This window comes from Vipera berus (genome assembly GCF_964194415.1).
Source record: "Vipera berus genome assembly, chromosome: W".
In the NCBI taxonomy this organism is placed as follows: domain Eukaryota; kingdom Metazoa; phylum Chordata; class Lepidosauria; order Squamata; family Viperidae; genus Vipera; species Vipera berus.
The window spans coordinates 49,063,402-49,090,890 of NC_138210.1; the positions used below are offsets into that span (position 1 = coordinate 49,063,402).

The window sequence follows — 27,489 nt, forward strand, 5'->3', positions numbered from 1 at the left end:
TGACATAGGATATCAGAAATTAGACGGAATATTATAGAGAAAAGATAAGTGGGAATATTGGATGTGGAGATGGTTTGCCCAATAATTTGGTGTTAAATTGGGAGGAAGCATTGAGGGGATTGGGGGGTAAAATAAATAAATAAATGTGTGTGTCTGTGTGTGCGCACGCATGCATACTGTATATATGCAAATATATTTAAATGCACATATTAACAACAAATTGTCACATTCATAATAATGTTTATTTCTATGTTTTAGTTACATCTACTTCCTATGTGATTGTTATGTTGATGCAATAATAATAATCAAAGAGATTTATAAGCATATATGGTTTAAGTCACTATATCCCTTGTGGGGATCCTTATGGCTCCTGTTTCTACCTGATTTTGACATCACTGTTCCAAGAAAACGGCCAGTCAACACTTTTCTTGCATTCAATCATTATAATAAATTTAGCTTTCCTTTCAAGAGCCTTGGCAGCATGATGGTTAGAATGTAGTATTGCAGGCTAACTCTGCCCACTGCTAGGAGTTCGATCCTAACAAGCTCAAAATTGACTCAGTTCCATCCTTCCAAGTTCAGTAAAATGAGAATCCAGATGGTTGGGGGCAATATACTGACACTGTAAATATTTTAGAGAGTGCTGTAAAAAACTATGAAGCAGCATATGTCTAAATGCTACAGCTATTCCTATTCAGGTGTCTTCCTGTCTTTAAATAAATATATCCCCAGATCTGAGTCATTCTAGAATAAACACTAATAGTAGCCACTGGCATTTCTAGAGTTCCTTCTATTGCATAAATGTTTGGATGAGATGGTGATTTCTCAAAAAGATAAAACTGACTGATATAATGGGATCATGTCAATTATTATTGGATTATTATATTGGATTGTTACCTTTAAAAGACCCATTTCCTTGCTACTGATGTTTTGAAAGCAGCTTTTATCTCTTTATTCCTCAAGCTGTAAATGATGGGGTTCAAGCTTGGGGTCACTACCGTGTAGAGCAGGGCAAGGATCCTGTTATCATCCTCAGAAGATGCTGAATTGGGATGAATGTAGGTAACAATGATGGTTCCAAAGAAAATGAAAACAACAATGAGATGTGAGGAACAAGTGGAAAATGCTTTGTGCCTGTTCGTGGCCACTGGCATTGTGAGAATAGTGGAGACAATGAGGAGGTAAGTAAAGAGGATGAACAAAAGGGGTACCAGGACAAATACCACAGTTAGTGTGGCATTGGCCACTTCATTTTTGTAGGTATTGATAGAAGTCAGTCTCAGAACAGGCATAAGGTCACAAAAGAAATGGCTGATTCTGTTTGACCCACAGAAGGGAAGAGTGAAGATTGAAATAGATTGTCCCAAACTCCCAAAAGCACCAAGGGTCCATGAGAGGGCAGCTAGGTTAGCACATTTCTTGTCATTCATGATACAAGGGTATTGCAAGGGTTTGCAAATGGCAACATAACGGTCATACGCCATAGCGCAAAGAAGACAACACTCAGTGACACTGAAAAGAAGGAAGAAGCACATTTGACATCCACAGCCCCAAAACGATATAGTCTGATTCTCTGATAACAAATTTACTAGCATCTTTGGGCTGATGGTGGAGGTGTAGCCAATTTCCAAAAAGAACAAGTTCCACAGGAAGAAGTACATTGGGGTGTGGAGTGTGGGATTGGCAATGGTGAGGATCAAAACCAGGCTGTTGCCCATCAAGGCCATCAGGTAGAATATTAGAACCAGACAAAACAGAAGTTCTTTCATAGACTTAAAATCTGAGAAGCCAAGAAGGATAAACTCATTCAAACAGGACTGGTTGTCCTTTTTCATGATATCATACATATAGAAGTCTGAAAATAGAAAAGGAACATAAAATAAGAATTAAACAACTCTTCTGAAAAATTATTAAATCTTATATAGCGTTCTCAAACTAGACACGTATATGTTTTTCATTTGTATGTACTCAGAATTAGTAATTTGGATTAAATCCTTGGAAATAGGGAAGAAAGGCTGCAATTGTAATTTAAAATGACCTGTGAATTTATTTGTGATTATGTTATCTTAGTGAATCACACAGTCACTTTAGGATCTTTTTCTCAGAACTCAGAACTGAAGTGTGGATGTGTGGATGTGTTTTAATTGGTTGCTCTGCATGTAGTAATTTCTGTTACTATTTCTGGTATTCTACAAATAATGAAAATTCAATAACAATTACAAGCATTTTTACATATATCCTTTGAAATACATCCCTTCTACATCTGAAATTTTGCATTAATATTCCAGCTGGGAAATAAAAAATACTAGTGATTTAGGCATTAGGGTAGAGACTGGGAGACTGGGAATTCTAGTCCAGCCCAAGGGATAAAGACAGCTGGGTGACCTTGGGCCAATCATTTTCTCTCAGCCCGTGGAAAAACACAAGGGCAAAATACTTCTGAAAAACCTTGCCAAGAAAATCAAAGGTACATGTCCAGGCAATCTCTGGAAATCAGACAGAATTGAATGGAAGAAAAAAATGTAGGGAAAGGATTGGAGAAAAGTGACTTAAATCAAAGGAAACTTAATTTCCCATTAGATGGAATTTGGCTCCATTACATACCACCAATAATCAGCCATTCCTAGATGGCCTTTTTTTATCTAGACAGAGCATCAAGATATACAGGCTCAAAAGATTTAAATGTTAAAGCATTTAACATGAAAAGCTGACAATAAAACTGTCTTAATGTTCCATTGGATATCCTTTGAAAATAAAACATCTTCTCATGAAGTTGCCTAACGTGAGGAACCAAACTATAAAACATGATCTTACTTTGTTGATCCCTTTCTGATTGTTTTTTAGAGAAGGATGACACTTCTTAAGGAAAGCCTGGAATTCTGTAATATTCACTGAAAGTCCTGATGATTCCTCTGCTATAGCAAAATCTTCATATAATCTTTCTTCTGGAAAAATAAATGTTTGCTGTTACGGAGGCTGTTTACATAAACCCACCTCAAAGACTGAAGGAGTCACTGGTCTCCTAGGGGGAGCCAAAACTCCAGAGAAACTGGAGGACATTATTCTCTAACAAGTCTCATGACAGATGCCCCAAAGCTCCTCCTGGGGATTTGGTAAAAGAGTACCAGAGGACAACTTGGACCAGAGGAAAGAACTTCTTGGCCTTCCTGAAGGCCTTGAAAACCTGTTTCTTCCCTCATTCCTAGGGGCAGGATCCTCAAAGATCCTCATCTGTAGGGTTTTTATATTGTGTTGTAGGCAGCCTCAATTTCTTTTAATTGGTGTTGTTTTTAGTTTTTATACTGTGTTGGCTGCTCAATGGTCAGGGACAATATAAGTTATTCCATCATTGGCACTGGACTACACTTCCTATAAAACTCAGTCAAGAGGGGAAATGGTTAGAAAGTCCTGCAAATTGAAACCAAACTATTCAGCATCGCAGGCCAATGAGTTTCCTAACCCTGCTCTAATCAATGCTCCCCAAGGTCCAGGTTGTCCTCTGATATTCCTTTACCAAATCCCCAGAATGAATCTTCGGGCTTCTGTCAGATCTTGTTAAAGAAAAAAGTCCCTTCGTCTCTCTGCAATTTCTGATCCTCAAGGAGTCAAATGATTTTAAAGGCTCCTTCATAGTCTTTGATGTTGGCTGATACAAAATGCCTGCATAAATTGTTTATTATTATTTTTTATTTAATTATTTCATTTTGTTCTCAGGCTTCGATCTGAAGGATACCATGTAAAATGACAACCAGTCCTGCATCATTGAGTTTGTCTTGCTGGGCTTCTCAGATTTCCTGTCTCTGCAAGGAATTGTCTTTTGTCTGTTTCTAATATTCACCATTGCTAGTCCTCGCCTTCATACTTCTATGTACATCTTTGTTTCGCACTTGTCTTTTTTGGAAATCAGCTACTCCTCGTCATAAGCTTAAAGTTGCTAGGGACCTTGTTATCAGGCAATCATACCATATCGTTTTGGGGTTGTGGGTGTCAATTATGTTTCTTTATTCACTTCGGTATCACTGAGTGTTTTCTTCTTTGTGCTATGGCATATGACTGCTATGTTGCCATTTGCAATCCCTTGCAATACCCATATATCATGAACTACAGGATATGTGCTAAGCTAGCTCCTGCCTCATGGACCATTGGTACTTTTTTGGGGTTGGGGCATTTAGTTTCAATCTTTACTCTTCCCTTCTGTGGGTTGAATAAAATCAGCCATTTCTTCTGTGATCTTATGCCTGTTCTCAAACTGACTTCCTCCAATACCCATAAAAATGAAGTGGCCAATGCAATACTCACTGTGATATTTGTCCTTATTCCCTTTGTCTTCATCCTCTTTTCTCACATCTTCATCATATCCGCTATCCTCATGATGCCAGCAGCCAAGAACAGGTGCAAAGCCTTTTCCACTTGTTCCTCGCATCTCACTGTTGTCTTCATTTTCTTTGGAACCGTCATGGTTACCTACATTCATCCCAACTCATCGTCTTCTGTGGGTGATAAAAGGTTCCTTGCCCTGCTCTACACAGTAGTTACCTTAAGCTTGAACCCCATCATTTACAGCTTGAGGAACGAAGAGATAAAAACTGCTTTCAAGAAATTAGTAGCAAACAAACATGTTTTCTTTAAGGATTAACCCAAGTATATCAAGTTTCATCTCTTCACCAGATCAAAATCTTACACAAGAATTTAAGGGGTAGAATGAATTCAAGAAAATGCCAGTGGCAGATGTGACTTTAAGTCCAAAATGATCCAAAGTGTGTAATAGACTTATTTGAAGAGCTGTGGTGGTGCAGTGGTTAGAATGCAGTATTGCAGGCTAACTCTGCTGATTGCCAGGAGTTCAATACTGACCGGCTCAAGGTTGACTCAGCCTTTCATCCTTCCAAGGTTGGCAAAATGAGGACCCAGATTGTTGGGAGCAATAGTCTATAAACCACTTAGAGAGGGCTATAAAGCTCTGTGAAGCGGTATAAGTCTAAGTGTTATTGCTAAAGAAAGGGAGACACCTGAAAAAATCCCTATTTGTTATTTGGATATTTTGACAATTTTATTTACTCTGGGAACATGTTTTGCAGGATGGGTAGATGTTTAATTTAAGACCATATAGCTAGGCCAGTGCTTTTTTCCCCTGAGAAAACATATTTGAGTTCGGGACTTTTAATTTGACGCTGAAAGTCTTAGGCAGAAGAAAGAGACAGAAGATCTCAACTGTGGGACAGCTATATGTGTGGTTTGAGGCTTAGAGTGGGCAGTTCCAGGTTTGTTATTCTTTTCTCATGTCCGTAATAATAAATTATCTGAGTGAAGCCTGCCCGATAAGTGGAAAGTTGAATAGAACAAAAATGAGGAAAAAAATAAATGGAGGTGATCAAAATCTAGGTAAGCCAGAAGGAAATTAATCTGTGAGTTAATGAGCTGGTAAAATGTACCTTCCCCATCTATATGTAAACTGTATTCATTACTGAACCTATGGATTGATCCTCCCATTTTGACTGCTTATAGTGCGCTTGCAAGAAAGCATTGACAGGAAGCTGAAGTGACGGGAAGAAGATTCCGTCAGAAACTTGTGGCTCAGTAAACCAAATGGTGTATATTAGCCAGCCATATCTCAGAATAGTATGGCTGTCATGCTTACTTGGTAGGAATGGATTATATAATAATGAAGTCAGTTTAAAAAAATGTAAAAAAAAACCCACTCTTTTTTATAAAAAAAAACAAAGAGCCATTTTTAATAAAGCACAAAAAATAAATGCATCATTTATTTAGTGTATGGCATCTACAGAGATCATGCAATCACTGATATATAAATATAAGTTCAAATAAAGTATCAGCAAATTTGTGTGTGTGTGTGTGTGTGTTTGTGTGTGTGTGTGTGTGTGTGTGTGTGTGTGTGTGTACATACACACAAGGGTGATGGTTCATTCTCCGAGCTTGTGGATTGGTTTCCGAACGTTTCATTATGAGGCTAGATAACATCTTCAGTGGGGTTTAGAGAATGTCAGTGTCAGTGTTCTGTTTATAAGGGCTTCAGGTGTGCGTGTGTCAAGTGAGGGTCTTGTGATAGGTCAGGTATGAGTCATCAGTGAGAGGCTTATGATGGTCTTAAAACAGTTCTTTTAAGAATTTATTTACAAAAGTTATTGGATCACAAATCCACATTTTGCAACTAAATATAGAAGGCCTAAGTAGAAATAAATTGAGTATGTAAGCAGACTGGTCATAGATAATAGGATGGAAGTGGTATCACCACTAAGAGCCTTGGTGGAGCAGTGGGCTAATGCCTCCTTAAGTAACACCAGCTGCCTGCAATTAGTGCAGGTTCGCATCTCACCAGGCTCAAGGTTGACTCAGCCTTCCATCCTTCCGAGGTAGGTAAAATGAGGACCCAGATTGTTGGGGGCAATTAAGCTGACTTTGTAATAATGCCGCTTGGGGGTGTGTGTGAAAGCCCTAACAAGCAGGCATATACATAGAATGAAGGCTACTGCTAAGCTTGTAAGCCGCCCTAAGTCTTCAGAGAAGGGCGGGATATAAATGGAATTAAAATTAAAAAAATAAAATAAAATAAGATACTCATTTTGCTAACAACAAACAGATTAAAGCTAAAGGGAAGATCCCAGGGTACAAAATTGCACCCGGCATAATGTCTAATCTTCATGGCTCCATAATGCATATAATGAGAATGGGGAAACGTTAACAAACTGGATACAGCAGAATGAGCTTCACCTAGAACTGAAGAAGCTTCTTGAATGAGAAGCAAAACGTCTTCAACAAAAAAACGAAGTTCATTTGCCTTTTGAAAAAAAGCACCTTTGGGACAACCATGACCTGAATGATTGAGAATCTGCATAGACACCCATCTTATGGTGCCAAAGACAGGAAAACCTTCCATTCTGCAAAATGGCAAAATTAAACAAACCCAGATGTATCGTTGAAAGAAGAAGAATCCCACTATCCCTTCAAACAATATTATTCTGAATGTTTTAATGGTTGATAAATAATTGAAAGAGATAGAATATATTAAGTCAGATTCCTCACTCACTCTGACTAAGGTCTTACCTTACCGAGACAAGAATTCAGAAGAAAGAGAATAACAGGTAAGATCCCATTTGCATGATGAGTTTTGGAGTGGCAGCACTATGATTTTCTAGTATGCCAATTCATACCCACTCCTCAAAAAGACAAAATTCTCATCAGATTAATGAAGTTTCCCCTCAAGGTTTGTTGGTTCTAATCAAAAAGGAGGTGTTAATGGAAAGATTTGTTTTAATTAATTTTTATTCTGATTTTCTTCTATAAACCCAAAAGAAGGGTGTGACCTAAACCCAATAATGTGATAGAGACCATGTTTACAATGTATCAGAAATGTTTCGGTGATTCAAACTTGGCCCAGAAATGAAGGAGATAAAAAGGCAATTAATTTTGCCAAAAAAAGAGAAAGATTCATGGTAATTTTGCTTGCAGTTAGTGTTAACTTTTTAAAATCATGGCATTATTGACTTAAAAGAAGACAATTCTACACAAGGGCATCATAAATGTCATGATCTATTTCAGGTTAGTAGCTACTTCCTGGTTAAGCGGTTTCACTGGGTTTTCTAACTCTACTCTACAGAATCTTTCCCCTAAGGTCCATTAAAGTCGACTGGTTCTAATCCAAAAAGGAACTGTTGACAGTTTATTTTAATTCATTTATTGTTGTCTTCTTCTATAAACCAAAAAGAATGGCATGACCTAAATCCAATAATGTGATAGATAAAAAGCTTAGAAAGTATCAGAAAAGTCTTGGTGATTCAAACTGAGCCCAGAAATGAACAAGATAAAAAAGCAATTTATTTTCTTCCAAAAAAATAAAGAGATATATTTTATTCTCCTTGCATGGTGATTTTGTTTGCAGTGAATGCTAACTCCTTATAGTTATGGCATTATGATTTAAAGGAAAAATATTCCACTGCAATGTCATTATGAACTTCAACATCATAATTTGGAAAGTATCTACTACCAGTTAGTAGCTACTTCCTGGCTAAGTGGTTTTCACTGGGTTTTCTACAGTACTCTGCAGAAACCTCCCCTAAGGTCCATCCATTTACCAAATTCCCAGAATGAATCCTTAGGCTTCTGTCAGGAGATCTCGTTAAAGAAAAAAGTCCCCTCGTCTCTCTACAATTTCTGATCCTCTAGGAGTCAACTGACTTTAAAGGCTCCTTCACAGTCTTTGATGTTGGCTGATGCAAAATCACCAGTGTATATGAGTACATCTGAAGGTAAAATATTCCTTCTTTCCAGAAATATCAGAACAAAATTCAAAAGTAAGACTAACACTTACTACCTTTCCTAAGGTCCTGTTTGGTGGGTTGGTTCTTCCTGTTGGGTGACATTATTGAATATGTTATTGATCTAGCTCATTAACAGCAGTAGAAGGAAACAGAAGCTAGATTTCAATGTTAACACGCTTGAAGGATTGCTTAATTCTTTATTTAATGATCCTTTTGTATTCTCAGGCTTACCTTGAAGAAAGACAACCAATCCTGTTTGGTCGAGATTGTCCTTCTAGGCTTCTCCGATTTCCAGTCCATGCGAGAGCTTCTCTTTTGCCTGTTTCTAATGTTCTACCTCATTGCTTTGATGGGCAATAGTCTGATTTTGATCCTCACCATTCTCAATCCAACCCTTCACACCCCAATGTATTTCTTCCTCTGGAATTTGTCTTTTTTGGAAATTGGCTACACCTCTACCATCAGCCCAAAGATGCTAGTGGACATATTATCAGAAAATCGGACTATATCCTTTTGGGGCTGTGGCTGTCAAATGTGTTTCTTCATTCTCTTTGGTCTCAGCGAGTGTTGCCTTCTTTGTGTCATGTCGTATGACCGCTATGTTGCTATTTGCAAACCCTTGCAATACCCATATATTATGAAATACAGAAAATGTGCTAAGCTTGCTGCTGTGTCATGGGCCATTGGTATTTTTGTGAGTTTGGGACAATCTATTTCCATCTTCACCCTTCCCTTCTGTGGATCAGATAGAATCAACCATTTCTTCTGTGATATTAAGCAAGTTCTGAGATTGTCTTCCACTAATACCTACAAGGATGAACTGGCCATTGCCATACTAGTTGTTCTAATTATCTTGACACCCCTTTTGCTCATCCTCTTTTCCTACATCCTCATCCTCTCCACTATTTTCAACATGCCCGGGGCCAAAAACAGGCGCAAAGCATTTTCCACTTGTTCCTCGCATCTCACCGTGGTCTGTATTTTCTATGGAACTGCCATTTTTACCTACATTCATCCCAACTCAGAATATTCCATGGACGGTAACAGATTCCTTGCCCTGCTCTACACAATGGTGACCCCAAGCCTGAATCCCATCATTTACAGCTTGAGGAATAAAGAGATAAAAGCTGCTTTCAAAAAATCTGTAACAAAGAAACAGGTCTCCTTTATGGAATAATCCGAGTATATCTGCAGAAATAACCTCTTCATTACAATGTGGTTGTCATGCACATATTTATGTGGTACATTGGATTCTAGGGGATATTAGTGGCAGATTTCACCCTTTACAGCAGAATCACTTAGAGATTGATAAATTTATTCAAAACAAGGGAGAACCCTGAAAGGTAACCTCAATGTATTGTTGTGGTGGAGTTCAAATAAAAGGTTGATGGCTCATCTGCTCAGAAAATCCGCAAAAGGAGACTGCAAAAGGAAGACCATAAAAGATGTTTTTAAGGAATCATTAGCAAGGAGATGGATCTTGTTTATCTAATAATACAAGAATGCAGTTGTTTTCATCCCTTTATCAGAGGCAATTCTTGTTCACATATTATTTGTAAAAATGAACTCCAGCAGGTACTCCTAATAAATGTTTCTCTTTCCTTCTGTATGACCCAAAGTTGGTAATAATTTATTTCAAGAAGCTAAGAGCCCTGACAGGAAACCTAATTTTTTGGTCTGGTAAAACAAGTAAATGATTGAAAAGCCATTTCCTTACAAGGAAGGAAACCAGACAGCTGAAGGAATGTGGGAAGAAAGAAGAAAGAGGCAATGTGTGGAGAAAGAAGGACCAGGTGAGAAGCAGGGTGTATGACACAGGTTAGGAGAAAAAGAGGCTAAGCTGAAAGGTGGGGTTAAACATGTCATCAGTTTAGAATCATTAAAGGTAAAGGTAAAGGTTCCCCTGCACATGCATGCTAGTCGTTTCTGACTCTAGGGGACGGTGCTCATCTCCGTTTCAAAGCCGAAGAGCCAGCGCTTGTCCGAGGACGTCTCCGTGGTCATGTGGCCAGCATGACTAGATGCCAAAGGCACACAGAACGCTGTTACCTTCCCACCGTAGTGGTCCCTATTTTTCTACTTGCATTTTTACGTGCTTTCAAACTGCTAGGTTGGCAGAAGCTGGGACGAGTAACAGGCGCTCACTCTGTTACGCGGCACTCGGGATTCGACCTTCCAAACTGCCGACCTTCTGATCGACAAGCTCAGCATCCTAACCCACTGAGCCACCGCGTCATCTCTCATATCAAAGCAAAGAAGGGCATACCATTGCCATCATTGGTTGAGTGTGACCAAATACCAGACAACAGGGAAGAGATTTCCACTCCAGAAGCTGCATATCACCATCCCCACTTAAGGCACCTGGCTACTGAGATTTCTCCAATGGACATGGATGCTGACATCTTAGTCTTGCTGGGAAGAGACATTCTCAGAGTTCATAAAGTACGTCAGCATTGCAATGGACCTGATGATGCCCCATATGCACAAAGACTTGACCTAGGCTAGGTAATAGTGGGAGATATATGCGTAAATAGAACCCGCACACCATCAGAGATCAACTCCTTCAAAACTCACGTGTTGAGGAATGGGAGTGTATCTCACTTCAGACAATACCCTCACCACCACGAAGAAAAGGAGAAGCCTCTTCACATCATCCAGGTATCTGATGTTATTCCCATCACCTGTGATGATAACTTAGGCAGCACAGATACTACACGCTTTGTCACAAAAGACCTGACTCTAGCCCTCCGTGAATTATGTTGACCTTTATCTAACACCAATTTAGCTTTGCCCATTAGTTTACTAGATTCTGGTATCAGATATAGCAATAATAAGCTCTTCTATCCTTTGAGCTCAACAAATATCCTGGTTATTTGCATTTGAAAACAGGTTCATTGAAAGAACAATGCATGAGTATCAACCACATCTCCTGTTGAGGAACAGAAGGAGTATGATTTCATTGGGTTGTTTGAACCATGGGACATGATACAAGTACATTGAAATATTGATTGATTTACTGACAGCTCTGGATTAAAAGATATGCATAAAGAGGAATGGGGTTAAAGTCCCTCCTGATAGACTAACTCAGATTAGAATCAAAATGTGATTGGCTATAGTTGGGGGTTTTGAAAAAACAAGGAGGCAATATTCTACAAACATAATTTCTGGATAGGGAGAGGGAAAGATAGGGAGTTACTATTGCTTGCTTTCCCAGAACTCTGCTCACCTCATGGTATCTTCTCCAAGCTTAGCATCATTGCTTGGCCTTTTCAAAGTTGTATGACTGAACTGATAGTTTTACTTACTCTTGAAAAATGTTTTTGCAGAAGGGATAGTTGTCTAATGCGAGCTTACATTGCTGTGCCAGAGCTTTGTTTTTGCTGGGAAAGTAATATTTGGGTTAGGAGCTTCTAATCTGAACTTCAGAAATACTAGCACGTGTCACTTATTACTTTAATGCAAAGGGAAATAAAGAAGCATCAGGAAGTATTATTTATTCAGGTATGTATACAACTGAGCACTGAATTCAGAGATGGTACCACCTAAATACTTTGAACTAATTTTGATTTTTTTTAAAAAATATATTTCCATGAATATCAGTTTTTTAATAAAATTGCAATAATAAACTAATTATGTTTCTCTGTTCTTCCTTATTAAAAAAACCCTCTGTTATCCATTTATATATTTATATGTTATTAGAGTGTTATTATCCTGTTTTGATGTATTTCTCTCCACATTCTTCTCATTCTTCACTGACAAATCTATTGAAGCCCTGATTTAATATCTACAAATGTAGTAACTGCAACTCTGGTGACATAACCACCATTCTCAGCGCATAGAAATAGATAACCATATCAACAGATCCTGAGAATAGTAACAATATTGTAAACAGGGCTTTTTTGTCATAGAATGCATAGAACGCGTTCCAGCACCTTTTTTTGACAGATTTTCAAGTTCCACAGAAACAATAGTTTCTCACGCTGCTTTGGGGGAAGACCTCTGGCTCCTGCTGCCCCCAACAGGGGAACAGTGCGTGGTTAGTCCCGGGACACGACTCACATGCTTGTGCCCACCAGACTCAGCTGCTGTCTCCTGCATGGGCTTTACTACTCCCTCTGTTGGCTTTCCAAAGCCAACAGGAATTGCCCGGACCTGATTGTTGACAGCTGTCTCTGCACCGTTGAGCACTCCGAGCAGAGGTGAGTTGGCGGGAACTTTGCACACCTCCCTGCTGCCCAACCACACCGTCTCCTTGTGAGTATAAGAGAGGACCGGGGATGGGAGGTGGGGGGAGCAGTGCTTAATTCTACGTAGAGGCTCAGATCGAGTCCCTGGAAATATTACATGGCAGGGCGGCACTTTGTGCATGGTCAGAAGCTTCTTCTCTTCTTTTTTTTCTGGAGTCTCTGATATAGCCCTAGCATTTCCTCTAGATTCTGTGTCTAGAAAGATCTGTGAGTGGAACCCTTGTGTGGAATCTGCTGCATTTGCGGGTGAAACGTGGATTAAGTATTATTGGTTTCAGACAAACCCAGTTCCAAGACAGCGGGTTTAAGGGTTGTGTAGCTTTTTAATTCTTAAACAAGTTTGTAATCTCCTCATGAACTTTGTTAATAAAAAAAAGAAACAACTGAACAAAAATGTTTATATTATCAAAGCAAAGTTGAATATATATAACACAATTTATTTGCGATTCATTATCTTGTCAGTAACGTGGCTCCATCAATTAAACACCTATATGTTGAAGGCAGCATATGCATTTGTATTACAGACATCTATTATCTCCCACTACTAGTCCTTCCAAAAGGAACTCAATATACTGTATGTCAGACTATATATGCAAAAGGTGTCTCCTCCTCTATTAAAGAGTAACACATCACTTTCCAAGTAGACAAAAAAATAATATTCCATCTTTAGTATACCCACCTGCACTATATAAACATGGGGTAGCTATCCCACAATTTTTCACCCCTATGGCAGCCTACTATGCTGTCTTCATGATTAATTTGATAAAATAAAACTTAGTGTTCTAAGTTCATCATGAACTAAGTCTGATGAAAATAACCAACTATTTTGGCAGGGATGAATTAATAGCATGCATTTTGGGTTATAGGAACATCTCATTCACTTGAACCAATGTGATCATATCTTTAAAATGGTATGTACAAGCCATCAATAATGTGGTTGCTAATATAGGTAAATAAAGCTTATGAGCTGTTTGTATTTAAGGAGATGCTCACAACAACTTCTAGTTTATTTGATGAATGCCTGAAAGATGCATTATTTCATCTAAGCCAAAAACAGATGGGGGAAAAACTAAAGGCAATTATGAATTAAACTTGGCTCAAATCTTTAAGATGCAGCATTAGAATGTCCCAAGGGTGAAATCACAAACCATCTGCAATAAATTCAGTGTTCTTATTCTGACAGGAACACTTGGTAGTAATAGATAGGGATAGAATAGAAAATGTCAATGGCTGGTGTTGCTCTTAACTCTGGAACGACTTATATCTGAAAATAGATTATTTGAAGAAGGGAAGAGCCCCCCCAAAAAACTTATTTCAATTTAATTTAAATTTATTTTTCTGACAGAATGCAAGTAAAAGTTCTCTGTCCATTTTCTTAGTAGGAAGGATGCTGGATAATTCATCCTTAGTTCTAAGTTGGTTCTCTCCTTCATTAGTCTCCATCCGTTGTTTCCTGTTCTGCCTTCAGGTGCTTTGGAGCAGGGCTTTTCAACCAGTGGTACATGTACCACCTGTGGTACATTGGCACCTGGCAGGTGGTACGCGACCATCCTAGAAAACTGGTACCGTGGGAGGGGAATGAGCTGAAATGGTGGCAGCAGTGCACAAGCTTGAACGAGAGATGGTTGGAGCTGCAGGGCTGTCAGGGCTCAGCGGTAGCACCAGGATCAGCACCAGGCTCCAGCTGGAGCTCGGCGCTGATCCTGGCACTTCTGCTGAGCCCAGAAGAAGCTTCGATCAGCTGGAATGTTGCAGCATCTCCAGGATCTTGTGATTTGCATTCAGATGCTTGGCAACTGATTCATATTTATGACGGTCACAGTGTCCCATGATCATGTGAAGTGACCAAAACCTGTTGCAACCACCTAGCAGATGGGGGGGAATAAAAGCCAAATACACCCCCCCCACCCCACCCCCACTGCCAATCCTCAACAGAAATGCTTGGACAATGAAAACCTCGGACAGGAGGAAGAGCACTGCCGGGTGGGCAGGCAGGTGTCTTGCTCGGCTGTGGCTTGAGGTGGCACTTTTTTCAGTGCCATTGTAACTTCGAACAGTCACTAAGCAAACTGTTGTAAGTCAAGGACTAACTGTACTTCATCACTTTTTTCCCTTTTTTTGGTCAAATTTTTGACACCTTGCTAGGCGACTGGTGGTACTCGGATGTTGTCATATCCTAAAAGTGGTACAATGGGTGAAAAGGTTGAAAAGCCCTGCTTTGGAGAATAGGCTGAACCCCTCTTCTTTGTGGCAGCCCCTCAAATATTGGAACACTGCTATCATGTCACCTCCTAGTCTTTTTCCCCCCACTAGTTTATACATGCCCAATTCCTGCAACTGTTCTTCATATATTTCAGCCTTCAGTCCGCTAATCTTCTTTGTTGCTCTTCTCTTCGCTCTTTTTAGAGTCTCAACATCTTTTTTATATTGTGGTGACCAAAACTGGGTGCAATTTTCCAAGTGTGGTCTAACATTTGGTTTGTGTAAAAGCTGACAGACAAGTTAAAAATTGGACGACATAAAAAGTAGGGAAAGGAAAAGTAGATGATTAGTAACTATATAAAGCAGAAAGAAAGAGGCTATAGATTTTGCAATTCATCAAGCATTTGGAATAAAGCACAGAGGAGTTTGGGTGATGCACTTCTTCAAAAGAAGCAAGGTTCTTCATGCAAAGTTATTCTGTTATTATGTGCCCTGTTCACCACCCTGAGTCCCTCGGGAGAAGGGCGGTATATAAATATAATAAAGATAAAGATAAAGATTCTGAATGCTTTAATCCTTCAGATGGAGTATAATAAGCCTTCTGCTCCACTCAGCTTCTCTGAATTTTATATATTCTGGAGGAAACTGCAATATAAGATCTTTTTGCAGCGTAATGATTTCTGAGGTTTGGGCCATCATCCCCCAAACCGAATAAATTTGCTTTCCTGAAATTAATCAAGTATCAAGAGCCCCTTCTATTTCCCATTGCAAAATAAAGACCTAAATGAAGTACCTATTCTAATTTATTTCTATTCTGCTTTCTTCCTATAAAGCAAAGAGAATGGTGTAAACCAGGGATTTTTAAACACGGCCACTTTAAAATAAGTGAACTTCAGCTTCCTCTTTTTCAAGTCTATATATCTTAAAGCAGCCAAGTTTGGAAAGTAGTGATGTAAACCAAAATCATGCAAAGCTTAGAAAGTCTAAAAATATCTTAGAGGGTTCAAAGTCAAGGATGAGTCTTTTCAGATGAGTCTTCTAGGACAGTAGTCCCCAACCTTTTGGGCACCAGGGACTGGTTCCGTGGAGAAAGGTTTTTCCTCGGACCGGAGGGTGCGTGGTTTTGTGTGCTGCCAGCATCCCATGGATGGGGCTTTGCTTGTTTGCGCAGACCGGTTGCTGACATGCTGCGGCCCAGTATCAGTCCACGGACCGGGGGTTGAGGACTATGCTCTAGGTCTAGGAAAGATAAATAAAAGCTAGACAGTATCCCTAAAGATTGTCTCATACAGGTAGTACTCAACTTATAACCACAATTGAGCCTAAAATTTCTGTTACTGAGACATTTGTTAAGTGAATTTTGCCACCTTTTTGCCGCAGTTGTTAAGTTGTTAAGTTAGTAACACAGTTGTAAAGCGAATCTGGCTTCCCATTCATTTTGCTTGTCAGAAGGTCACAAAAGGTGATCACATGACCCCAAAACACTGCAACTATCATGAATGGGTCAGTTGCCGAGGGTCTGCATTTTCATCATGGGACCACAGGGATGCTGCAGTGGTTGTGTGAAAAACGGTCAGAAGTCACTTTTTTCAGTGCCGTTGTAACTTCAAACGGTCCCTAAATGAACTGTAGTAAATCAAGGACTAGTTGTATTAAAAGCTCCACATGGAAAAATGCTATTATCTCTGGACAGAGTTATAACTTAGCTTGCACTGTATGTACAAAATTCTGATGGATGCAAGTTTTAGATTTGAAATCTGCCTCAACTTATTCTGAAGTAGTTATAAACTTGGGAATAAGACAGCATTATCACCGGTTGTACTAAATCGTCAAAAATGGGTCTTGAGTCAATGTGAGAGACAAGGGCACGAATAGTCTCAAATACGGACTGGATTTATTCACTGCATTTCATCTTCAACTTCAGGGTCCAAATTTTCTATGAATTCAAGAAAATCTACCTAATAAGGAAATATGTAAGGACCTACTTCAGCTAAGCCTCCCAAGAAAGCAGAACTCTTGAAACAAGCATTGTCTCAAAAGCAAACTTTTATTAGGGGCTAGTGACAGCAGGGAATCAAGGCGAGATCTGAGAGAAAAACCTGCAAAGTGATATATTATAAGTAGCATTCAATACTCCTCCCCCCCCCCAGTGTCCCAGTGTTCATTTGAATCCCAGCCAATCCACAGGTGGCATTGTGTTTTGATAACCGGTCTTTTTGGCGAGCTCTTCAAGGTCTCTCTCACTTTCGATTTCTTCTGGCTTCAAGCACAAACTGTTTCTCAGATAAAGGCGAGATATTCCATCCCCCAGGGGAAGGGCAACAAGACAACAAAGCACAGTGCAAAGCATCCCTAAAGGCTCGCCCCCTCCCAATAGAATGACAGGCAACAAAGAAAGCTACAAAGCTGAAATAACTGAGGATACATTTCTTTGGGACCTCACAGTCTGCTTTTCACTACACTCCAGGCAAATGAAGATAAAGGACTATCAACCAATATTTTGTTTTCTTTTACAGTACATATTGTTGTTGTTAGCTGCGAAGTCGTGTCCGACCCATCGCAACCCTATGGACAATGTTCCTCCAGGCCTTCCTGTCCTCTACCATCTTCTGGAGTCCATTTAAGCTCACGCCTACTGCTTCAGTGACTCCATCCAGCCACCTCATTCTCTGTCGTCCCCTTCTTCTCTTGCCCTCAATCTTTCCCAGCATGAGGCTCTTCTCCAGTGAGTCCTTCCTTCTCATTAGGTGGCCAAAGTATTTGAGTTTCAACTTCTGGCCTTCTAAAGAGCAGTCAGGGTTGATCTCCTCTAGGACTGACCGGTTTGATCGCCTTGCAGTCCAAGGGACTCGCAGGAGTCTTCTCCAGCACCAGAGTTCAAAGGCCTCAATTCTTTGGTGCTCAGCCTTTTTTATGGTCCAACTTTCACTGCCATACATTGCAACTGGGACAGTACATATAGAACTGAGCAATTAATTCAGTATGAATTTTCCTAATGTATCAACATTATTAAAAGCACCAAGACTAAAGCAAATATATTTATATAATATTGATGTTTCATTGTACAGAATTGAAATATTTCACCCCTTTCCTCTCTTGTTAGAGTCCAAAGCCAGACATTTATCTCATTTCTTCGCTGAAAAACCCATTAAATACACTGGGAAAATTGCAACTCTGGTGTCACAACTACAAGAATATCACTATATGCAGAATTTTGGATCTCCCCTTGCAGGGATGTTCTGTCTCCACCTTTAGGTACAGAAATCTGGATCATCCCCAAATTTCTGGTGATGGCAAGATAAGGGTTGTGCATCCATCCTTGCCCAATTTGGCTTCTCAGAGGCTTTTGATACCATTAATCGTGGTATACTTCTTGCCCAATTTGGCTTCTCAGAGGCTTTTGATACCATTAATCATGGTATTCTTCTAAGCAGCGTGATGGCCTAGAGGTGGAACTCTCACCTCACAATCAGGAGACTGTGAGTTCAATCTTTGGTAGCGGCAGATATTTCTCTTTCTGGGTACAAAGAGAAAATATCTGCTATTAGCTTCCTGTAGGCATCACGAAGGGCATCCAGCCAGTAAATTCTCAGCTCCATTCAGTTGTCCCGACTCTACCCTGACGCAAGGGAGTACAAAATATCTTTTCTGACAGTCTCATTAAATTCTTCTGATGTTAATGGAATTGACGTACTATTAGGCGCTCAAGGGCCTTTTTCACTTCTTTGTTTCTAAGGCTATAAATCAAGGGATTTAGCATGGGAGTAATCATCCCATAGAGCATGCTCACTAGCCTATCCTGGTCTGGATGGTAACTGGAGGAAGGTCTTATGTAGGTGAATATGGTGGTTCCATAGAAAAGACAGACCACTATTAAGTGGGAGGCGCAGGTAGAAAAGGCCTTCCGTTTTCCCTCGGCAGAACGGATCCTCAGAATGGTGGCAATGATGTGAGTGTAGGAAATCAAGGTGATTATAAAAGCCCCCACACCAAATATGCCACCAACAATGAGGACAACCATCTCGGCCACATAGGTGGAAGCACAAGATATGGCCAAGACTGGTGGGATGTCACAATAGAATTGGTTAATTCTATTGGAGTCGCAGTAAGGTAGAATGAAAGTCAAAGTTGTATGCAGCAATGAATTGAGGAAGCCGGTGACCCATGTTCCAGCAGTCATCTGAAGGCACAGCTTTTTGTTCATGATGACAGTGTATCTCAAAGGGTTGCATATGGCCACATAGCGGTCATAGGCCATGACGGCCAAGAGGAAGACCTCCGTCCCTGCCAGGGCCACTAAGAAGTAGAGTTGTAGCACACAGCCAGCGAAGGAGATGGAACTGCATTCTGTCAAAAGGTTCTCCAGCATCTTGGGCACCGTAGCTGTGGGGCAGAAGATGTCCAGCAAGGAAAGATTACTGAGAAAGAAATACATGGGGTTGTGCAGTTGAGAATTAGCTCCTATGGCAAGGAGGATGGCGCCATTGCCCAATAGCGTGACTAAATAGATAAGCAAAATGATGACAAACAGGGAGAACCGGACGGCTGGGAGGTCCGAAAGTCCCATTAAAATAAATTCTGTCACTTGGGTCCTGTTCTCTGGTCCCTTGCTCAAAGGGTAGCATTCTCCCTGTAAAAGATTTAAAGGGAAAAACATGTAGAAAAATATGTAGAAAAAGTAGGAGGCTTCCAACAGAAAGCCATGCTGTATTTCTGTTCCAAGAATGGAACACTGCCAGATGTTGCCAATACCTATAGTTGACAATATTACGTAGATATTAGAAAGCAGAAAGTAGAATAAATGCAAAATGTTTAAAACATTAAACTTTCACTCTTGCAGGACAGAGTAATTAGCTCATATGAGTACAATAGTCCTTACTTGGGTCTACAATTCTTCTTTCAGGAACAAAATCCATCTTGCCCTATAGGTTTCCATATCAATGGCTTTAAAACTATTTGCAGTAAGAGACCAAAAACAAAAGAAATTACATTTTAAAGTTAAATTGGAAAGACTCCACTTCACGGGGGTTTTCATGAGAAGTGGGCAGTGAACTCATTAATTCTTTCTGTGTCTTAGGAAAATAACAACTTTCATTTTGATATGTTTATTCTGATGGACATAAGGGAAGTTTTTGTTAAATGTATAAAAAAAAATGTATAAATGTATTAAAACCATCAGATAGCCCCGGAGCCTTACACAACGTCATAATTCAGATGGCAATCACTGATTTCTCTACATCTTGGTCCATTAAATCCCATCCTGTTCTGATAAGGGTTTTAGGTCAGTTTGTTGCAAAATCATTCAAATTTTCATTTGGGAGCAGTACATCACTTAGTTAAAAAAAATGAAGTTCATTTGCTTGCTTTATTTAAGATGAATCTTAATTTACACATTTAGCCTCAAGCTAGCCATTTTGACTATATATTATTATATTCATCATCTGTTTGTTTGCAGATGTAGCAATCATAGTATTATCCATTTCTATTAAATCCAATTATTTTTTTTCCCTCCAAACATTGGAGAAACCTGTAACCTTCGATCCATTGTGAAATATTTATTTCAGTCTGAACAAGTTGTTTTCATCTATCCTGGCATCTTATTCCTGAACTCACCTGTCTGTGGGTTGGGAGAAGGTGAGGAAACATTCTTGAAGACACTTTTGCAGAAAGATTTGGGTAGGGGTGGGGAACCTAAATGAATTTTCTAACAAGGCAGCATTAAAGCTTTGGGGGGGAAAAACGCTTTTCAGACATCCTTTGAGACTGAGTCAGAAAGACCATATAAGGAAATGCATGATATATACATATAAAATTATACATGGTATGTGGAAGCTGCAAAATATAATGAATGAGTAATTCAGCTACATTTAAAAAAAAAGAATGTAGTATCTGGAAAGGTAGAAGGACTTTAGTGCCATACGATAGCCATCAAGTTGGGGGACTCGCAAAGTGTATTTGGCAAATACATTTTACACCACCATGATGTAAAAAAGATTTTGAGACACTAGAAAGACTGCTGAGAAGAGCAACAAAGATGATTAGGGGACTGGAGGCTAAAACATATAAGGAACGGTTGCTGGAATTGGGTAAGTCTAGTTTAATAAAAAGAAGGACTAATGGGGACATGATAGCAGTGTTCCAGTATCTCAGGGGTTGTCACAAAGAAGCTATTCTCCAAAGCAACTGAGGGCAGGACAAGAAGCAATGGATGGAAACTAATCAAGGAGAGAAGCAACCTAGAATTAAAGAGAAATTTCCTGACAGTTAGAACAAATTAACCAGTGGAATAACTGGTCTCTAGAAATTGTGAATGCTCCAACACTGGAAGTTTTTAAGAAGAGACTGGACAACCATTTGTCTGAAATGGTGTAGGGTTTCCTGCCTGAGCAGGAGGTTGGACTAGAAGACCTCCAAGGCCCCTTCCGACTCTGTTATTCTATACTATTCTATACTACATTGGAGGAGAAGACTCTCACAGCTACTAAGCATGAGTGTTCTCTGTTACATTTTGCAGTTGTTGAGGGCAGATGAGAATAGAGCTATAGTGCTCTTGTCTTGCTTGAAGAGCTTCTCAAAGGTCTCCAGTTAATCACTGCAAAAACAAAAGCCTCTGCTCTCTAGACATTGGCCAATTTCAGTGTTACTCTTCTATTTTGGATTCTGATGGAGATGTCTGGGCCTCCGAGCTTCTTTTTCAGATCCTTCCTTGAACCTCTTCTGTTCCAGGTATTCCTGTTGTGTTTGGCTGGTCCTAGTGGGTTAAATCAAGGGACGGCTCAGTGGGTTAAGACGCTGAGCTTGTCAATCAGAAGGTCGGCAGGTTTTTTTTTGGTTTTTTTTAATCCCATTTATATCCCGCCCTTCTCCGAAGAATCAGGGCGGCTTACACTCTAAAGCACAATGTGCTTAGCAATAGCCTTCATTCTATGTATATTCCTGCTTATTAGGGCTTTCGGGGCCCCCCAAGCGGCATTTTTACAAAGTCAGCTTATTGCCCCCAACAATCTTGGTCCTCATTTTACCTACCTCGGAAGGATGGAAGGTTGAGTCAACCTTGAACCTGGTGGGATGCGAGTTTGGCGAGTCGAATCCCAAGTGCCGCGTAACAGAGTGAGCGCCTGTTACTTGTCCCAGCTTTTGCCAACCTAGCAGTTCGAAAGCACGTAAAAAAAATGCAAGTAGAAAAACAGGGACCACTCCGGTGGAAAGGTAACAGCGTTCCATGCGCCTTTGGCGTCTAGTCATGCCGGCCACATGACCACAGAGATGGTCCTCGGACAAGCGCTGGCTGTTCAGCTTTGAAACGGAGATGAGCACCGGCCCCTAGAGTCAGAAACGACTAGCACGCATGTGCGGGGGAACCTTTACCTTTACCTTTTAGTGGGCTAAATCCTAGCTGTCCCATTTCCTTTCTTCCTCCTTCTCCTTCAGACCTGGCCCTCACAATACATAAAATTAGTATCTCTCAGTACTCACTGTCGACAGCTGCTGTTTGTCCATCTTCTTAACCCCAAAAGCCAGGAGGGTTTTTTTTTTTCCATGTGCTCTGAAAACACACAAGAGGGAGACTCATCTTTTTTATCACCAGCCCAATTTCCTCTGTGAAGTCTGCAATGCAGTGGGAATTACTGGGGGCTGGGGAATTGGAAGCTCTAAGGATTTTGCAACAATTTTGTCTTTTCTAGCACAAATATCAACAGAGCAACGGAAGGTCCCAAGGTCAGGATGATATTCTCCATGGTGCTGCTATTCCTCATGTGGCAGATTGCTGCAACATACAGTAGGAGAAAGCAAAGGAAATCTTTAATGAGGCACCATTGAATGTACAATTAACTGGCTCTTACCGTGAACTAAGCCAGGGCTTCCCAAACTTTATCCTTCATTACCCAAAACCACTTATCAAAAAGTCTTATCAAACTCTTTTGAGGCCTGGTCGAAAGTTGCTTCAGTATGGTCATACTTTCCAACAGTTGCTAAACGAATGGTCATAACTTGAGGACTCCCTGTATTATTAAAAACAATATCACTAAATGCCCCTTCATGGATTACTGCCTTGTCGTGGCGAAGGGGCTTGCGTAATTCAATGAAGCTATGAGCTATGCCGTGCAGGGCCACCCAAGACGGAAAGGTCATAGCAGAGAGTTCTGACAAAACGTGATCCACTGGAGAAGGAAATGGCAAACCACTCCAGTATCTTTGCCATGAAAACCCTATGGACAGTACTAAAAGGCAAAACGATATGACGCTGGAAGATGAGCCCCTCAGGTCGGAAGGCGTCCAATATGCTACTGGGGAAGAGCAGAGGGCTAGTACTAGTAGCGCCAGAAAGAATGAAGCGACTGGGCCAAAGCCGAAAGGACGCTCAGCTGTGGATATGTCTGGTGGTGAAAGGAAAGTCCGATGCTGTAAAGATTTTTTCTCCATAGGAACCTGGAATGTAAGATCCATGAATCAAGGAAAGCTGGACGTGGTCAAACAAGAGATGACAAGACTAAACATTGACATCTTAGGTATCAGTGAACTAAAATGGACAGGAATGGGTGAATTTAATTCAGATGACCATCAGGTATACTACTGCGGGCAAGAATCCCTCAGAAGAAATGGAGTAGCCTTCATAGTCAATAAAAAAATAGGAAAAGCAATACTGGGATACAATCCTCAAAATGACAGAATGATCTCAGTTCGAATCCAAGGCAAACCATTCAATATCACAGTAGTCCAAGTCTATGCCCCAACCACCGGTGCTGAAGAGGATGAAATTGACCGGTTCTATGAAGCCCTACAGCATCTTATAGAACTAACACCCAAAAATGATGTCCTTATCATCATGGGGGATTGGAATGCTAAAGTAGGAAGCCAAAAGATAACGGGAATAACAGGCAAGTTTGGCCTTGGAGTACAAAATGAAGCAGGGCACAGGCTGATAGAATTTTGTCAAGAGAATACGATGGTCATAGCAAACACTCTTTTCCAACAACCCAAGAGACGGCTTTACACATGGACATCACCAGACGGTCAACACAGAAATCAGATTGACTATATGCTCTGCAGCCAAAGATGGAGAAGCTCTATACAGTCAGTAAAAACAAGACCAGGAGCTGACTGTGGCTCAGACCATGAGCTTCTTGTTGCAAAGTTTAGGCTTAAATTAAAGAAAGTAGGGAAAAGTGCTAGGCCAGTCAGGTATGAATTAAATCATATCCCTGTTGAATATACAGTTGAGGTGACAAATAGATATAAGGAATTGGATCTGATAGACAGAGTGCCTGAAGAACTATGGACAGAGGTTCGCAACATTGTACAACAGGTAGCAACCAAAACCATCCCAAAGAAAAAGAAATGCAAGAAAGCAAAATGGCTGTCTGAGGAAGCTTTGCAAATAGCTGAGGAAAGGAGGGAAGCGAAAGGCAAGGGAGAAAAAGAAAGATATGCCCAATTAAATGCAGAATTCCAAAGAATAGCTAGAAGAGATAAGAATGCCTTCTTAAATGAACAATGCAAAGAAATAGAAGAAAACAATAGAATAGGGAGGACCAGAGATCTTTTCAAGAAAATTGGAGAGATGAAAGGAACGTTTCATGCAAAAATGGGCATGATAAAGGACCAAAATGGCAGGGACCTAACAGAGGCAGAAGAGATTAAGAAGAGGTGGCAAAATTACACAGAAGAACTATACAAGAATGAGCTTAATGTCCCTGGTAATCACAATGAGGTGGTCACTGACCTCGAGCCAGACATCCTAGAATGTGAAGTGAAGTGGGCCTTAGAAAAGCTGAGCAACAACAAAGCTAGTGGAGGTGACAGTATTCCAGCTGAGCTATTCAAAATCTTAAAAGACGATGCAGTAAAAGTGCTACACTCAATTTGCCAGCAAATTTGGAAAACTCAACAGTGGCCACAGGATTGGAAAAGATCAGTTTACATTCCAATTCCAAAGAAAGGCAGTGCCAAAGAATGTTCAAACTATCGCACCATTGCACTCATTTCTCATGCTAGTAAAGTTATGCTTAAAATTCTACAAGCTAGACTCCAGCAGTATGTGGATCGAGAACTACCAGAAGTACAGGCAGGATTTCGAAGAGGCAGAGGAACTAGAGATCAAATTGCCAACATACGCTGGATCATGGAGAAAGCTAGGGAGTTCCAGAAAAACATCTACTTCTGCTTCATTGACTATGCTAAAGCCTTTGATTGTGTGGATCATAACAAACTGTGGCAAGTTCTTAAAGAGATGGGCATACCAGACCATCTTATTTGTCTCTTGAGAAATCTATATGCGGGCCAAGAAGCAACAGTGAGAACTGGACACGGAACCACTGATTGGTTCAAAATTGGGAAAGGAGTCCGGCAAGGCTGTATACTGTCGCCTTGCCTATTTAACTTATATGCAGAGCACATCATGAGAAAGGCAGGGCTAGATGAATCAAAAGTTGGAATTAAGATTGCCGGAAGAAACATCAACAACCTAAGATATGCAGATGATACCACTCTAATGGCAGAAAGTGAAGAAGAACTAAAGAGCCTCTTGTTGTGGGTGAAGAAGGAGAGTGCAAAACTTGGGTTGAAACTAAACATTAAGAAAACCAAGATCATGGCATCCGGCCCTCTCAATTCCTGGCAAATAGATGGGGAAGAAATGGAGGTAGTGACAGATTTTATTTTCCTGGGCTCCAAGATCACTGCAGATGGGGACTGTAGCCAAGAAATTAAAAGACGCTTGCTCCTTGGGAGGAAAGCCATGGCAAATCTAGACAGCACACTAAAAAGCAGAGACATCACCCTGTCAACAAAAGTGCGTATAGTCAAGGCTATGGTCTTCCCAGTTGCAATGTATGGCAGTGAAAGCTGGACCATAAGAAAGGCTGAGCGCCAAAGAATTGAAGCCTTTGAACTATGGTGCTGGAGAAGACTCCTGCGAGTTCCTTGGACTGCAAGGCGATCAAACCGGTCAGTCCTAGAGGAGATCAACCCTGACTGCTCTTTAGAAGGCCAGATCCTTAGCTAAAACTCAAATACTTTGGCCACCTAATGAGAAGGAAGGACTCACTGGAGAAGAGCCTAATGCTGGGAAAGATTGAGGGCAATAGAAGAAGGGGACGACAGAGAATGAGGTGGCTGGATGGAGTCACTGAAGCAGTAGGCGTGAGCCTAGATGGACTCCAGAAGATGGTAGAGGACAGGAAGGCCTGGAGGAACATTGTCCATAGGGTCGCGATGGGTCGCAAACGACTTCGCAACTAACAACAACAATCACTAAATGATTTTTACACCATCTCAACAAATTATAATGGATAATTTCATCCATTTTTAATCTTAATAGGAATATTTTGGGAGATCTTTTTGAATATATTTTAGCACAGATGGCAATTTAAATTTAATTTGATTTTTTTTTAAAAATTTACATTTTAAATTGAAATTAAATTTAAAGCCCATTTAAAATTCCTTGTTGTGATGGGTAATTAGTCCAGGTCTCTTGACCCAAAAGAACCATATATTTATTCAATTTGGGTAATTCTCCCTTGTTTAAGAGGCGCTGGGCTGGGTAAACTATGATTCCCAGTTTATAAACCATGAGCTTTATAAGCCAAGGAGGGGCCAGGGTTAAGATGAGGCCTTATTTTTGTTTACAATGGGGCTGCATTTCTTTACTACTGAAGACATTTCTCTCAGCCTGAGGAGAACAAGATGGTTCAGTGGTAAAAGTGCTGGACTAGAAATGAGGAATTCCATGTTCTGCTCCCCCCTCAACAATGGAAGCTTCCTCTGACTGGGCCAGTCCACTTCTATCAGACTCTCAGGGGCAAGATGGTTCAGTGGTGAAGGTGTTAGACAAAAAAAATGGACAAATCCAAGTTCTAGTCCCCCTTCAACAATGGAAGCTTCCTGCGACTGGACGGGTTCATTTCTCTCAGAGCAAGGGGCAAGACGGTTCAGTGGTGAAGGTGCTGCCCTAGAGGTTCAAAGATCCAAGTTCTAGTCCCCCAACAACAATGGAAGCTTCCTGTGATTGGGCCAGTCCATTTCTCTCAGTCCAAGGGGCAAGATGGTTCATTGGTAAAAGTGCTGGACTAGAAGTGGGGAGATCCATATCCTAATCCCCCCCCCAACAATGGAAGCTTCCTGTGATTGGGCCAGTCCATTTCTATCAGACTAAGGGGCAAGATGGTTCATTGGTAAAGGTGCTGGACTACAAATGGGGAGATCCATGTCCTAGTCCTCCCTCTCAACAATGGAAGCTTCCTGTGATTGGGCCAGTCCATTCCTCTCAGGGCAAGGGACAAGATGCTTCAGTGGTGAAGGGGCTGCCCTAGAAGTTGAGAGATCCGTGTTCTAGTCCCCCCTCAACAATGAAACTTCTTGGGTGTCTGGGTCAGTCCATTTCTCTCCACCACTGGAGGGGGGGCGGTATAGAGAGATGGTTCATTGGTGAAATTGTTGAACAGGGAGAGTCCATCATCAAACACAGAAGCTCTCTGAGGACTTTGGGCTAATCCTTCCTCAAGTTTTTTCCCCAGAGTTGCTGTTGTGGGAGAAGAATTGAGAGCACTGGGCATCCCAACTTTAGCTCCTTTATGTAGGCTGGACTATCATAGATCTAACATCTAAGGGATGTTTTTGTTCATTCCAGCCCAGCTGTCAATAAACTCAGCTTATTTCTGTGTTTTTTTGTTTTTAATTTTCACATTCAGCTCCTCGAGTCTTCATTTGTAACAGATGCCTCCGCATTACTTTGGAATCCATTCTGGATATAGGAACTGCTCTTG

The 27,489-nt window shown here is 40.6% G+C and overlaps 3 protein-coding genes across 3 annotated transcripts; 1 reads left to right on the plus strand and 2 right to left on the minus strand.

Annotated features, from left to right (window-relative positions):
* Positions 1-899: 899 nt before the first annotated feature.
* Positions 900-1,835, minus strand: LOC308676269 (olfactory receptor 10A4-like; the record flags this gene model as incomplete). Its single annotated transcript, XM_081342083.1, has 1 exon — positions 900-1,835. One exon carries the CDS (start codon positions 1,833-1,835, stop codon positions 900-902), a length of 936 nt encoding a protein of 311 aa, XP_081198209.1.
* Positions 1,836-7,543: 5,708 nt separating this feature from the next.
* On the plus strand, positions 7,544-9,453 carry LOC308676270 (olfactory receptor 10A4-like; the record flags this gene model as incomplete). The annotated part of the gene is made up of 2 exons (XM_081342084.1): positions 7,544-7,557; positions 8,502-9,453. The coding sequence occupies 2 exons, from the start codon at positions 7,544-7,546 to the stop codon at positions 9,451-9,453; spliced, it is 966 nt and encodes a 321-aa protein (XP_081198210.1).
* A 215-nt stretch (positions 9,454-9,668) lies between these two features.
* Positions 9,669-22,225, minus strand: LOC308676271 (olfactory receptor 5V1-like; the record flags this gene model as incomplete). The annotated part of the gene is made up of 4 exons (XM_081342085.1): positions 9,669-9,698; positions 12,336-12,527; positions 18,420-19,355; positions 22,202-22,225. 4 exons carry the CDS (start codon positions 22,223-22,225, stop codon positions 9,669-9,671), a joined length of 1,182 nt encoding a protein of 393 aa, XP_081198211.1.
* Between the last annotated feature and the right edge of the window lie 5,264 nt (positions 22,226-27,489).